This window comes from Hermetia illucens, chromosome 2 (assembly GCF_905115235.1).
Source record: "Hermetia illucens chromosome 2, iHerIll2.2.curated.20191125, whole genome shotgun sequence".
In the NCBI taxonomy this organism is placed as follows: domain Eukaryota; kingdom Metazoa; phylum Arthropoda; class Insecta; order Diptera; family Stratiomyidae; genus Hermetia; species Hermetia illucens.
In genome coordinates this window covers 44,799,897-44,814,379 of record NC_051850.1, presented here as the reverse complement: position 1 = coordinate 44,814,379, position 14,483 = coordinate 44,799,897, and the positions used below count along the sequence as shown (strand labels likewise).

The 14,483-nt window shown below is 40.9% G+C and overlaps 1 protein-coding gene across 5 annotated transcripts in view; it reads left to right on the top strand.

The window, feature by feature from the left end:
* The window catches only part of LOC119647624 (adenylate cyclase type 2), a 240,162-nt gene extending 226,004 nt beyond the window's left edge, over positions 1 to 14,158 (top strand). For all 5 annotated transcript variants that reach the window (XM_038048671.1, XM_038048673.1, XM_038048674.1 and 2 more), the window contains 2 exons: positions 1,903 to 2,145; positions 13,426 to 14,158. In XM_038048671.1, the coding sequence (XP_037904599.1) occupies positions 1,903 to 2,145; positions 13,426 to 13,557 (375 nt within the window). In that variant the 3' untranslated portion in view covers positions 13,558 to 14,158. The remainder of the gene's footprint in view (positions 1 to 1,902; positions 2,146 to 13,425) is intronic.
* The last annotated feature ends 325 nt before the right edge of the window (positions 14,159 to 14,483 follow it).

Below are 14,483 nucleotides of genomic sequence, written 5' to 3'. Positions count from 1 at the left end.
CGTCATTAGCGCAACAACCGGTATCCGGTCTATCTCTGCCTTAGTAAGGAACTCCAGACATCCGTTTTTCACTGAGGTCCATCAATTCGATATCCCTAACAGCTGTCTGGCGTCGTGGCCTACGCCGTCGCTCCATCTGAGGCAGGGCCTGCCACGTCTTCTTTTTCTGCCATATATATTGCCCATATAGACTTTCCGGCCTGGATCATCTTCACCCATACGGAAGCGATGATCTTCCCACCGCAATCTATTGAGACGGATTTTTTGCACAACTAGATGTTCATGGTATCGCTCAAAGATTTCGTTGCTATAAAGGCTACGGAATCGTCCATCCTTATGTAGCGAGTCAAACATTTTTTGGACGATTCTTCTCTCAAACGTGGCCAAGAGTCTATAATTAATTTCTTGCAAAGAACCCAAGTCTCCGAGGAGTGCATAAGAACTGGCAAAATCACTTTCTGTACAGTAAGAGCTTTGACCCTATTTTAACACGTTTCGAACGAGACAATTTTTGTATGCTGCCAACATCCGTGCATGAATTTCATCGTCGTAGCTGTTTGATTATCGACCCTTGATATTAAAAATTATCAACGGAGGAGCCCCTAAAGCATCCGGACGCCAACTGAACTTTCACATACCGGCAAGCTAGATCATTATTTCAATTCGGGACGTGAAAGACCTTGAGATGAGAATTTAAGATATATTTGTGTGTATTTATTAAGAATGTTCACGAGCGGTAAAGATGTCCATCATTTTGCATTCGATCACCAGTCGCCTGAACAGTCAAATCTGACGACCAACTGCATCCCATCCAAGTTAGGGCCGGCGCGGACTGTTCAGGCGTAACTGACAGACCCAACTGAATGTGGATGGCGAGCTTTAATCTGCTTGATCTGGATGACAGTAGACTCTACATCTCAGGTTGTTCTTCCCATAATATCAATGTTGTCAGCATAGGCTAGTATTTGGGTGGACTTGAAGAAGTTAGTACCTCTCGGATTTACCATTTTGTTCAGGACCAGGTTAAAGGTTAAGGTGTCTTAGATCGTTGTTGATGTTGAATGGTCTCGTGAGCTTGCTTTTATCTGGTCTCCCACATCAGGTAAGCTCAGCCTAGTCAGTCTTATCAATTTCCGGTTCCCTGTCAGTAACTATACCTTAGGCCATTGTCCTTATTTTCAGTTCAAAAACTTAAGACTTCTTTACTATGTATTTCACTTTTACAAATTTTCAAAATTAACAAATCTGTTGGACCCTGGAATTGCGGTTACGATTTTTGAAGATTTTTAGGTTTGACGTTATATAAACGACTGACTAGGCTCACAAATTGGATACCCAGTACTACAACGGGAAATAGGGAAGTCCTAGACAACTCTGTGGCTATAGCGCTCGCGCCTATATCCTAAGCATTGATTGAGGAGATTATAAAATGAAGTGTTAGTATAAACTGCCAAATCCTTATGAAAACTATTTAAAATGTCGAACCTTTCAGTCGGAAATTAGAAAATTCAGCTCATTTTGGTGTTAGATTTAAGTTCATTTTACCCCTGAATTCTTGAAATTTTTCTCTAAAAGATTATTTTCAATTTTTAGAACAAACTGTATTTCCATCTAAAATGGGGTTAAGAAGAATGAATGTTGTGGCAGACATACCTTCTTGCTTTTTTTCCAAAACTGTATACACTTATAATAGTCATTGAAGCGTATCTCCCAAAGCATTTAGATCCCTTGGCCACCAGCAACATTCTCTGACCATTTATATGATTGATTCATTCCGTTTATCATCTCCCCTTGACATTTCATTCTGCTACAGTTTTTCAATTGCAAAGATAAAAGATTACAAAAAAATTGTCATTATTTTTTCCCTTTTTCTCGTTCTCTCGGTTGAATCATCATCAACAGGACGAAAAACGTACGGAAGAGCATAATGTTGTGATTCTTGTGGAATTTGCATTGGCTTTGATGTCCATCCTGGATCAAATCAACCGGGAGTCCTTCCAACGTTTCCGTTTACGAATCGGATTGAATCATGGACCGGTGATAGCAGGTGTAATCGGTGCCCAGAAACCTCAGTACGATATATGGAGCAATACAGTTAATGTGGCCTCAAGGATGGACTCGTGCGGAGTAATGGGTCGTTTACAGGTGAGTGTCTTTTATTTTGTTATGGCTTTTTCGATTGACACTGTTTTTCTGAACGTCAATTTGTTTCCATAGTCATCCCTAAATTTCCAGCAATTGATTCGTCCTTAGTATATTTGCGACCCCGATGTGCACACTTACCCGTACAACAAAATCAAATCATCGAAAGTAGAAGAAAGTTCAGGACAATCTTCAACTTTTCCAGTATGTTAAAGCTGATAGGGACTTAGTTTCACTGAACAGATAAATGTTCCAGTAACCCACAGGTTTCCTTCCTTAAGTTCAGTAATCCTGTATGATTTGGAGAAAGCTCGTTCATGTTCCAACTAAGCCTTACCACGCTCAGTACCAAATTGTCTGGCCAAAAACTCTCTCATGAAATCCAAAAGGCTTCCTACCTGTCGAACGTCCTGTGCAGGTGCACACTGTAAATATGGGCCATGACAGAAGGAATATGAGGGCTTACTGTGTACTTTCCGCCTGTGATTTTTTTAGCAGAAAGGATGTGAATCGTGTTTTATGCGCCAGTGATCTGGAATAAGGAAATATTTTCCTTTTTATATACAGCATTGCTTGTCTTTGTTGCTTCCGATTTTCTGGAGATGAAACGACAATGATAAAGAGCAAATTTATTTTATTTTACCAAAGCTTTCCGGGTGATGAGTCCTTTATGGTTTTGTTGTACAGTACGGACTTGTAATAAAAAGGAAGTATTGTTTAATGCATATTGTGTAGAACAAATCAATGGAATGTTTCCCAACATTCTAGTTTATTTTTATATGTTTGTTTTTTAATTTGAAAGAATTGTAAAGTAAATATCAGAAACTCATATTTTTCAAAGCCCTCAACTTTAAAATCTTTTTTTTCACAAGCTAAATGTTAACAAGGAGATATAAATCTGATAGTTTCGCTCCGCGAAAAAAATCCTAGGAACTCGAGATTTGACGTTTGACTTATGGAGCTGGAGTTTGATTTTATATTGTTTCGTTTTTAAGGTTTTATGTAAAACAAAACCTTATTAAAATCGGTTTACTGTCTGTCTGTCTTATTTTATTCGTTGGAAGGTGAAAAGGTTCAAAGCCTGCCGCTGGTTCCTGCCTTACGGTTATGTGAGACTTTTACTCACAAAAACCACCTCCTTCTCTTTCGCTTACCCTGGGAGACTGCCACGTCGCGGGGCAGGATCAGTTACGAACTGCGCCTCGTTTCGTTATTTGTAACTTTTCTTCGAAGCTCATTGCTTCCTCAGCAGATTGTGGATTGCTTTCATTAATTTTTTCACCGCCTTCCAAGATGTTTCAGAGGCTAGCATGTGGTCTACGATATTCTCGGATGTTAACTGTGCCCCGCCGTCAACTTCCGTCTCCGCTCTGTGTGCAGCAAATCGGGGTCAGTTAAAAACAACGTGTTCCGCATCCTCCAGAATCATCGCGCATATCAGGCAATATGGGGAGTCGTCATGCCCGAACCGATAAAGGTATGTATCCTCCGTGTCCGCTTCGGGATTGAGTTCCTTCGTTTGATCCATTTTGAGACATCTGGAATAATCCTGTGTGCCCAGCGTCCCTTAGGTGAATTATAGATAAATAGATTCACTTCGTGTTAATTGCCGACGATAGTATAGGACTCGTCGATTGCATATGATGGGTCATAGAGGCGTCGACCCTCGTTCGCCAAGATGTTGATTTGGACGATGGTTGCTATCACACACACTGCTTCGTCTAATGTTGTACGGTAAGCCCACGACGTTAGCACTGCACTCAACCGGTATGGAGTTGCGATTTTCCTTCTATTTGCTTCGAACTTCAAAGACGGTGCCCAGACTGGAGTTGAATAAAGGAAGATGGAGCTGACAACTCTCGAGATCAGGAGCCGACGGTTTTGCCTAAGTACACCTATATTTGTTAACATTACTGCCAACAATGTAACTACCCCGGAAGCTTTGGTTGCTGAATTTTTAAAACGGGATTTGAATTTGAGTCTTTGGTCGACCATCACTCCTAGGTATCTAAGCGTTGGCTCGGACTGTATGACGTGTTTACCTATCCTGACCTTTATCGACGTTTGTTTCCTTCGCTTGGTGATCAAAACTACCTCGGTTTTCTGTTCTGCGAACGTCAGACCAGCTTCCTCTAGCCAAGACCTGATTTCAAAAATTCTCTGGTTTGTGAGTACCTCGATCTCATCAATATCTTGTGCCACAATAATCACTCCGATGCCGTCTGCGAAGCCAATGATTGTCACTCCTTTGGGTCGTTGCAACTTTAAAATTTTGTCATACACTATTATCCAGAGGAGAGGATCTCCTCCTCTCTCCCATCTTTGAGGCACGTCGTAAATGTTTCAGCGAGCCACCTTGGAACTGTTTTGGAAGCCACTGTCATTCAGAATGCCGTCTAAACCTGGGGCTTTATTTTCGGTAATCTTTTTCGCGGCTTCCAGGACTTCTTCAGTGTTTACCTCGGGAATTTGATCGAGATCTATCTGGACAGTGAGTAAATTCGATTCGCTTGAAACTTGTGGGAAGAGAGTATTAATGATATCCCGCATGAAATCAGGGTGGGGGATCGATGGCGAGCGTTCATCCTTTATTGATGCGATGACTGCCTTGTATGCACCTCCCCATCAGTCGAAGTCCGCTTCCTTGCATAACCTCTTGAAGTGGTCAGTTTTACTTTTAGAGATGGCTGCTTGCAGTTCTTTCCTCGCCTTCTTATATCAGTTGTGCAATTCTTCAGACTCAGGTCGTTGGCTATGTTTCTTGGGTTTCAGGCAAACTTTGCGATTTCTGCATTCCAGAAGTTGGGCATTCGTTTCTTGAGTACAGTGCGGCGTGGCATGGAAGCGCCACATGCTTTTTGTATCCTTTCAAGAACCTGCGTCACCTTTTCTTTTGCGCCTCCCATCGGTATCGCTTCCTAATCTTCGGCCCAACCGGTAAAATCGCCAGCTATTATTATTGGGTTGTAGCGGCTTGCTTCCACCATCAGTACGAATTCGTCTAGCGTGAGGCTTGGCGCAGCATAGCAACTAAATATATGAATTTCGTATACCTTGGCTTGAGTGAATCCGTCTTCTGGGTTATTGTTCGTGTCATCGATTGATCGGTTTCCGCAAGTCCAGATTGCCGCTTTTCCGCTTCTATCTGATATAAAAATACCACTATGGTGATCATTATCATTATTATATGTGAATAAATGGCAACATAAATTTGTCTGTCTCTCTGTTTGTCTGCCACATGCATTTTTCTCGGAGACGGTAATGACGATTGACACCAAATTTGGTGAGAACTGTGATGAACTAATCGTTTACATCACTCTACGTCGAATTTAAGGAGCGTCCATGAAAAATGCGGGTATACATTCTTTTTTGCCAAATATAGTCATGTAGGATATCAAATGAAAGGTTTTGATTAGTACTTTGTTGGAAAAGTGGGGAGTAAAGAGGGTGATCAACAGTCGGTTAAAACGCTCCAAAATTGAAGCTGTCGCCAATATATCTGATGTAAAAAAACTTTAATGAACTTGTCGATAATCTTACAAGATTAATTGGCAAAAACACTTACCACGTAGTCCCACTCATAAAAGGCTCGATCCATGAAACAAAGATTCAAATATACGACGATAAGAATCAAAGAAAAGTAATAGCCAACTGTAACAAAGACTGTGGAAAGTCTTACACATACCAATGGAAAAACTCCATGGGTATTACAGTAGTGCGAAAAGGGATCGAATTGTCAGAGATTAAAGAAGCTCCGAACGATGATGGAATGAAACTTATATATTTATATATAACCTACGCTATCTGGTTCATTGTAGAATTATAATAATAGAGCTGCGTAAAGGACCTGGGCCAGTGCAGTGTTAGAATTTGGTCATACAAAAACATATTGCAATCTACACAGAGTTGGTATCATTTGTGAAGATCTTCACGCAACAGTTAATAAGAGAAATAAGAGAAAGAGAATAAGTTAGAAAAATAACGAGGATACGAATTCTAAAAAGACCACACTCGGCTAACTACAGAGGTTGTCTAGTCTATGCTAAAATCAAGCAAAAATCCCAACTGAAACAATGAATTCAGTGCCCCGAAACAAATATCACTCTCGTCAACACATCTGCGTTTGATGGCTTTAAAAACACACAATCGGCACCCTTAAGGCAAGAAAACACAAGCGCCCCAATCCAGAATCTGGAAAGGCTTCTCCTTACACTGACCAGTTTATGGGTGGATCTTACAAACTCTCCTCAGAAGCAACTGAACTAACTCAAAATATGTCACTGGAATGCAAACGGTGTCAACCAGCAAAATAAAATAAAAATACCACACTTCCTGTTTGGAAAATAAGTCGACATAATGCTGATAACCGAAACGCATCTTACTCATAAGAACAATTTCCAAATTGATGGGTATTGTTTCTACGACACTAAGCATCCGGAAGAAAAAGCCCACAAACGAAATACTTATCAGACCCCGAATTCAGCATTACCTTCTAAGAGGTCACTGCAAAGACTACCTCCAAGTAACTTCAATCCGATTACTGCAGTGGGCCAGTGAGGTAACCATCACCGCGATCTATTGTCCTCCAAAGTTTCACCTGATTTTTTAGGCATTCGAAGAATTTTTGAACACACTGGGGAGAAGATTTCTTACTGCTGGGGATTTTAATGCTTAGCACATTCATCGGGGATCCATACTGATCACTATCAAGGGAAGGCAGTTATGGTATATGCTAGCCCGAGACACTAGACTTGACATCGTCTCACCTGGGCAGCTCAAAGAAAAATCACGGACCTGATTGACTTTAGTGTTACTAAAAAAAATAATTGGCCAGAACAAGTCGATCGCAGCATCAAGCCCTTAAGGATCAACGCGAATGGGACTTACGACGTTACTTACAAGGTTTATTGGTTACTGCGTCAACTGATTTTCCCCTGTGGAAAGCTATAAGAAAGTTGAACTGAGTTTAGCGGACTTCAGCTGGTGTTCAGTGAATATTCCCACTATAATCCGGAGGCTCTTCTTAGTGAAGTTTAAACAATCCTTTGAACGCTTGGGTTTGAATACTCCCATGATCAGCCCGGACTACTCCATTCCCGGTAGGCTCAATATCGTAGCCATGAATCCATTTTCAACATCGTAGAAAGGTTCAGGACCGTGTAGAGGTGGAACTGTTCCGTTCATGGCCAGTTCGTCCGATGCCTGATTGCCCCCTAATTCAACATGTTCTGGAACCTTGAGTATCCAGACCTTATTATGTTAGCCGAGTGTGGTTAGTCTTTCACGTCATTCTCATTCCATTTTGGACCTCACCAGGTCGGAACTAAGTACCTTGATGGCCGCTTGTTATCCATGGCGGATATTGTCGCCTTGAATATATTTGCGTCCTCACCCATTGGTGGAAAGCAGGTTTTCTTTGGACCAATGACCCCGGCGCCCGTTCCCTCTGCTGTGAGGGAAGCAGTGAAGCTGGTAATTAATTGCTAGTTCTTCTTATCAAAGTGAAAACTCGCTGTCATAATAATAATAATCGTTGGTGCAACAATCCATATTGGATCAAGGCCTTGAAGTGTGTTAGAGCACTTCATTCAATACCGTAACGGTACACCACAGTACACTGTGGGAGGCAATGTGGTCAGCATTGCGCTCGCCCGAGATTATTACCCTGATTTGACTCAGGTACTCATTCACAGCTGAGTCGACTGGTGTCCGACATCTAATCACGATAACAAATTCCTCTGCCCCCAGCGCCCCCAACTCGCTGTCATGTTTGGTATTAATTCGGGATGCCGCCTAGAAAGAATATCAATTTTCGCCGGAAGAATATCTATTTTCCACTAGCCATTTTGAAGGTCGCCCTCTTTGTCTGTATCTGTATGCGAAGGCGGAGGTATTCATTGGCCTTACTACTGCTGCGTACATCCAAGGAGTGCAATTCCATTCTTTCCCTGCTATTGATATGGGAGGCCTCAGAGCCATTGTAGCTTTCCGGCATGTTTTTCGTACATGCGTCTTCCAGAGCAATTTTTAGTCTAGTGTAATTTCCAAATATTTGACCCCTGCTTTTCGTTTCACCTATATGTCATGTAATCTAATGGCTCTTAGTTGATCAAGTGCTATCTCTTTTGTATCTACGCCATCCCGTAATACATCCGTCAGTTGATACAGGGCAGTTTCGGTTGATTATTCTGACCGGTCAGCGTGTGATATTGGGGATTATTTATTAGGACGGTAGTTCTAATATAGTCGTCTATGACCCCCTCCTCCGTTTCATGTACTGGAAAGATGCTACCCTCTCCGGATGATTTCAGTGGTCTAAAGGCTCCCCCTGCCCACCTTACCTTAGCTTCCTAGCATATCTCTTTTGCTAGTCTGCAGTTTTCCTTTTTTTTCTCTTCTGTTTGTTGCTGGACGTCCGGAAGAATGTTATCACTTTCCGCCGTGTGGTAGGAATGAGGAGGAAATGAGTTCTGACAAGCGGATGTAACTCTGTCCTACTCATTCACCGTAAATGTCCGATCTTCCTTCTTCAGACAGACAGAAATTATTGACCTGTATTTTGTGGTTTGTTCTATCCTTTCACAGAATTCCCTGAAGCTGTTCCATTTTGTCTTGTTGCTATATGCAGTCAGCGCATTTTTATACTTCGGCAATGTTGCATGCTTCCTCCATGCAGACCAGGACTCTGCCCCCGGTACACACAGGGTTCTTGAGCCAGCGCTATTCTAACGTTGTCACTGCAGATGTAGCTCTTGTATGGTGGAGGTTTACCTGGCCTATTTTAGTGCTGGCTATTGGTTCCGGTAGTGAATAGAGGTCTTCTTCACTGCTGGGGTATTATCCTTCTCCCCGACATGACATTTTCCTGCATCTTGTCAACGACCAACAAGTCTACTTCCCTGCTGGATTGTTTCCTTTCAGTCTCTATGGCATCTGGGGCTCTATTCCTTCGGGGACCCCGGTAGGTTTTCAATTCGGCGTCTACGAAGTATCTTTTCTCGGGTTCTGCCTGTGCACATTCACAGATACGTGGCCAAATCTATTTGCTACGAGTATGTGAGTCAGGAAGTTCGGTTAGGATGATTCTCTAGTTTGGATCCGTAGCGTTAACCACCACCCACTACCGGTCTTCGTAGACGACTGGTAGAAATTGCTGACTGTTGTGTTTCCAATGAAAGTTTTGATATGCCACAGCGAGATATATCTACATGTACATACGCTCTAGTTCTAAGAATAAATTTATGAGACATACGCCAATCCCTAGAAATTTTAAGAGTTGGGGGGAGGACACTTCTGCCAGCATATTTGATCTTCATTTGCATCCCAGGAATCTCCGAGTATACGTTTACGTATTACTCATTGGGTAGTACGTCCGAGGAGCTTTTTGCTTAGTAGCGGTTAAATAATGATGACAATATCAACATACTTTTTAAAAAACAAATCACCATAAAGCTGAATATAATCAAAGGAAGAAAAGGCAAAAAAGGGAAGTTCCTAGGCTGCAGTCTGCAGATAAACTAAGGTAATAACATCGAATGCGGGCATGTTCCTTGACAAAGGTATCGAAAGCCTCAGAATTCTCAATTTCAGAATCAAAATGATCATTTTCTCCAAATTGAATGCGAATTCCAATGACATAAGCTGGCCTTTCTAAGCCTAAGCGAAATAAGATGGTGAGAGTCTGGAAAGTGCTCCTCTCCCTACTCTACTGTGGAAACCCCAGTGGTAGCAGACGCGTACTGAAGGCTACGGCAAGGTCCGCTCTCTTGACTCGGGAGCCGATTTCTGACAGGCTCGTCCCTACAATATTCCAGACCAGGTTGATGAGAGTCACACATAATTGTGGGATGTTTATGAATTTATGCAACTTCGCAATCTTTGAGCACAAAGCTTGCCATAAAATCAGTCGGATTTTAACGGACCGATACTGTATGATTTTTGATTAGTAATAGATTTAGTAGTTGTCCCCAGGATGTACGTAACAAGAGAGGCGTTGACATCGACCTCGGAAGTGATCACGATTTGATGGTTGCTTACGTTACGTGTTACGCTTGCGTGTTGAGTTCGTCACTTCTCACACGGAATAGTTGCGACCCTCGAAACTTGAACAGCGACTGCTTTCTAGCTATCGCTCGACAGGGTTGGAGCTACCTTCCTAATCGCACGGCAACAACACAGAGTAAACCGCCTGAGAATGTCGGTGAGCCATCGAAAAATATTCTTTTCGCGGATGCGCAAGTCGTCGGCAACGACCCGTCGGGCATTTAACTGCCTGTCGCATTGTAAAAGCGGACCGATGAACAAAAGGAAATTAAGATTTTATTGACCGTTGCGAGTAATGACAGACGTGACGAGCCGGATGTAGTGTACTTCGTGACAAAAGAAAATTTTTTTTATTGTGTTGGTCAAGGGAGCGGAGGAGGCCCCAGAAAGCAATGGCTCTTAATCATATGAAATCCGGTGAAGTTCTGCCTCTTGTGGATGAAATGGCTAATCACCATAACGTGAGCATACGGACTCTTCCTCCAAGCTGAAGAGAAATGATCTTTCCCATTAATGCGCTCAAACTCAGTAAACCGAATGGATGCTCGTTAAGATTCCGTTGAAATGCACCCGTTTTGAGTGTAATAATTTGAGGAGTATCTTTGTGTTTCCTGCCGCCTCAAAGATAATAGCTAAATTGATACTCAAACGTATGAAAAAACATCTAGGAAGCTTGGTCGCTCCAGATTCTCCTGCATTGACCACTTCAATTCCCTATGGATCATCTTGGAACAGTGCGCGAAGTTTAGGTCTTGCTTACACCTGCTTTTCATTGATTTCTAGAAAACTTTCGATAGCAAGAACAGTGAGTGTAACTGACGTGCTCTACGCGGGGGCATTCCGAAGAAACAAATGGCTATTATCAGAGCAAAGTATGATAGGGAAAAATGTCACGCGCTGCATCGATGTACAATTTCAGAGGAAGTCCAAAGTGGAGTCCGCCGGAGTTACACTTTGTTACTGCCTTGTCCGGAGGATGTGGAGTACGTGAACCATGATATCTTATATATATGACATAAGTTTCCTTCTCCACCCTCTTATATAGTTGGCCTAACAACTCTGAATTTGGAAAGCGGGGCAAGTACAATTGGACTAAAGGTAAACGCCAAGAAAACCAAGGTTCTCAGTCTGACGGATCATCGCATACTCCCAATCTGCAGTAATGCCTAGAACATTGAAGGCGTCGATCAATTTGTATATCTAGAAAGCGTTGTTTCTACTGATGGTGGCATCGAAATGCAAATCCCTTTTTGTTGCCTTGTCTAATATCGGGAGATGCAGTTATCTCAACGTCAAGATCAAGTAGAGACTGTTCTGTGCTAGTATTTTTTATGTGTTTCTATATAACTAATGGAAAGTAACTATCACTGTCACTCGAAAACTCCAAGCCTTCTTCAACGCTTGCCTGCAATGTATCAAGGGAGTACACTGGTCTGATACTACTTCAAATGAAAAACTTGTTTGGCACACTGGTCACTCGTGGGTGATGTGATCAAAAGGTGGAAGTGGCGGTGGAAAGATAAGCCGTACAGTGCAACCCATTGTCCCAGGATGGCAGATGAGGGGCTCTCTCCAAGAGCCTTTGGCGCAGAACGATATAGGAGTCCGAGGGCCTAGGAAAGCTTTGGAAGAGTTGGAGTGCATTTCAGATAACCACAAACTATGGCGGGTTTGTGTGGTTGACCGACTACATCCCACCAAAAGTAGAAAGTTAGGTAGAAAGATTTGAAAGGAGTGCGTCACGGCTTTCAATCAACAACGCCACTTTGTAAAAGAGAATATGCAATGATTATCGGTGACAACAACGCAAAAACAAAAAAACATGATTTTTCAGAGAGCTGCTTAACCTCCATTGGAAGCTTAACTACTCGAAATGAAAGGACTTATCGACAGATTTATGCTCCAACACTGCATGATGTGGAGTCAGGTATTAATGATATTGCAGCGGAACTTATTGAACAGGGTAGCCAAAAATACCGTTTACAACCTGGTCCTTAGCATCTGAGATCAAGAGCAAATACCGCATCAGTGGTCAAAGACGATCTGGGTGGATTCAATATATGAATCGAAAGAACAAGACCTTTGTAGGCAGTGCAGGAGTCGTTCGGAAATTATAGTGTTAAACACGTAAAAAGTCATATGCCAGATTTATGTCGACCGCCGTAATAAAGCTCGTATTTACCGATCCGAATGAGGTTCGCATGACTTCGATAAAAGAACGAAAATTGAAGCCAAGGTTGTACATGTGTTTCTTCAAGAAACCTAAGGCTTATGGATTAGGTATAGCTGATTAATGGTCGGTTAAGGTTTTATGGCTAAAAATCCCATTTTATCTTTTTAATGCGTTTTTCTCGCAACTGCACGTTGAAAATCGGGTGCCACCATAGCCCAAAATTTATCCAACGAAATTCTTTGAAATGTTCAGGACTTATTCAGAACATATTTCTACGGTCCGCAAACAAGGATAATTGGAGATCCAGTCTGTAGTTTTTTTTATTCACTGAAGAAGCGGTAAAGAAACAACAAAAATTAACAGAAAAATGTTTAACAAAAATTTAGCTTTTAATATTTTTTAATAATCCTAGTTTGCGGACTGTAGTTAAGGCGACGTACGTTTAGATGCCGTTTACTTTTTTTCTTTAAGATGATCGCAGCGCCCTCTAGCGTGGCAGCAGAAAGACAGCTTTTTTTTGAGATGGCTGTATAAATTGCCCTGTATTTCAATAACAAACTATGCGATCGGGGTGGAACAATTACTATGTACGCTCAAGATGTTAATTAATCTATGGTGAAAAATTCGTATTTGTATCTTTATCAAGTTCTTCACAAAAAATTTCTAAAAGAAGCCAAAAAAACGGCCTTCACACGGGATGACTCCTTAACACTTGGATTAAATATATTTGCTAGACCGAATGAATCTTGACAGCAATCCAGCATGCATAATAGGACAAATTGCAGATCAAGTGTTGGAAAGCTCTCCTAAATTAAGTTTTACTTCACGTTTTGGGTCTATTCTTTGTCTAGAATCTTTTACAACTTCCAGGAGACCGTCATACTTGGACCCATGAATTTATTAATATGTCTTAATTAACGATCTTTAACTTTTTGTTAGTTACATTTTGATTTCATTCGAAGTATTTAAGAATCTACATCCTTCGTGATTTAAGCTTTTAATAATTTTGATACTAAAATCGTTTTTTTTTTAATTATCTAAATTATTTTAATCTTATCCCTCCACAGACCACCGAAAATACTGCCAAAGTTCTCATGGCAGCTGGATATGCTTGTGAATGTCGTGGACCGACATATGTGAAAGGAAAGGGCACGCTCACCACCTACTTCGTCAAGACCCCGTTTGATGATAAACTCTAAACAATAAGATATTATCAATTAATATTTTCACTGTAAATTATGAAGAGAATTGTATTTATTGAAATCAAAGAAAAAACCTAATAAGCTGAGAATTATCATAGAAGATTTAGATATTTAATCTTAACGAATTCGATCTAAATTCTATCTAAACAGAAAGGATACTCTCTCTCTCTAATATCATTGAAAATGTAACAAACCAAACTATCAGAATTAAGAAATGCATTTACCTTACTACGTTCTTATCGTCATCAAATAGAAACATAAAAAGTGAAAGTTAAGATAACATTAACCAGTTTTCTTGTGGTGCTATTGTTTTCAATTTTGATTGAGTTCCTTTGTCTGATTTAACAAGTTCGAAATTATGTTTCTATGTGAATAGTTGTGGCTGAGAACGAAAAAACTGCATGACTAACATTCGAACACTTGCATACTCATTTTATGGATAAATATTCTGTTTCATTGTTCCATACATTGCCGTATTGTAAATCACTATGGAAACTATGTAGAAGTAACAAAGTTTGTCTTTTTGTAAAATTTGCTTGATTGAAAAGATATTCCTTGAGAAAATAAATTAAGAATGAAGGTCTATTTATTTTTCCAACTCGAGTGTTTTTCTATTAATTATAAGGGGATGATCTGACGCCAAGTGGGGCCTAGTTGATGAGGTGTCCACTTCCCTATATCGTACTCAAGGTTCAAAACTTTGGTTCAATCACAGCAGAACATTAAATGCTAAAGTAACTTGAATGTGGGCTCATAAAAGATTATGGCTTATAGATGACGTACACGCCGAAATTTGTGACCAAAAGTGGTGAAAGTATCTCAACAGGGAAGTATAAACTTTACATAATATTAGTTTGTTGCAAATGAAATGGCCATTTTGATACTAAAATTTGAAACGACTGTAAAGCTTACAAAAATAGGTA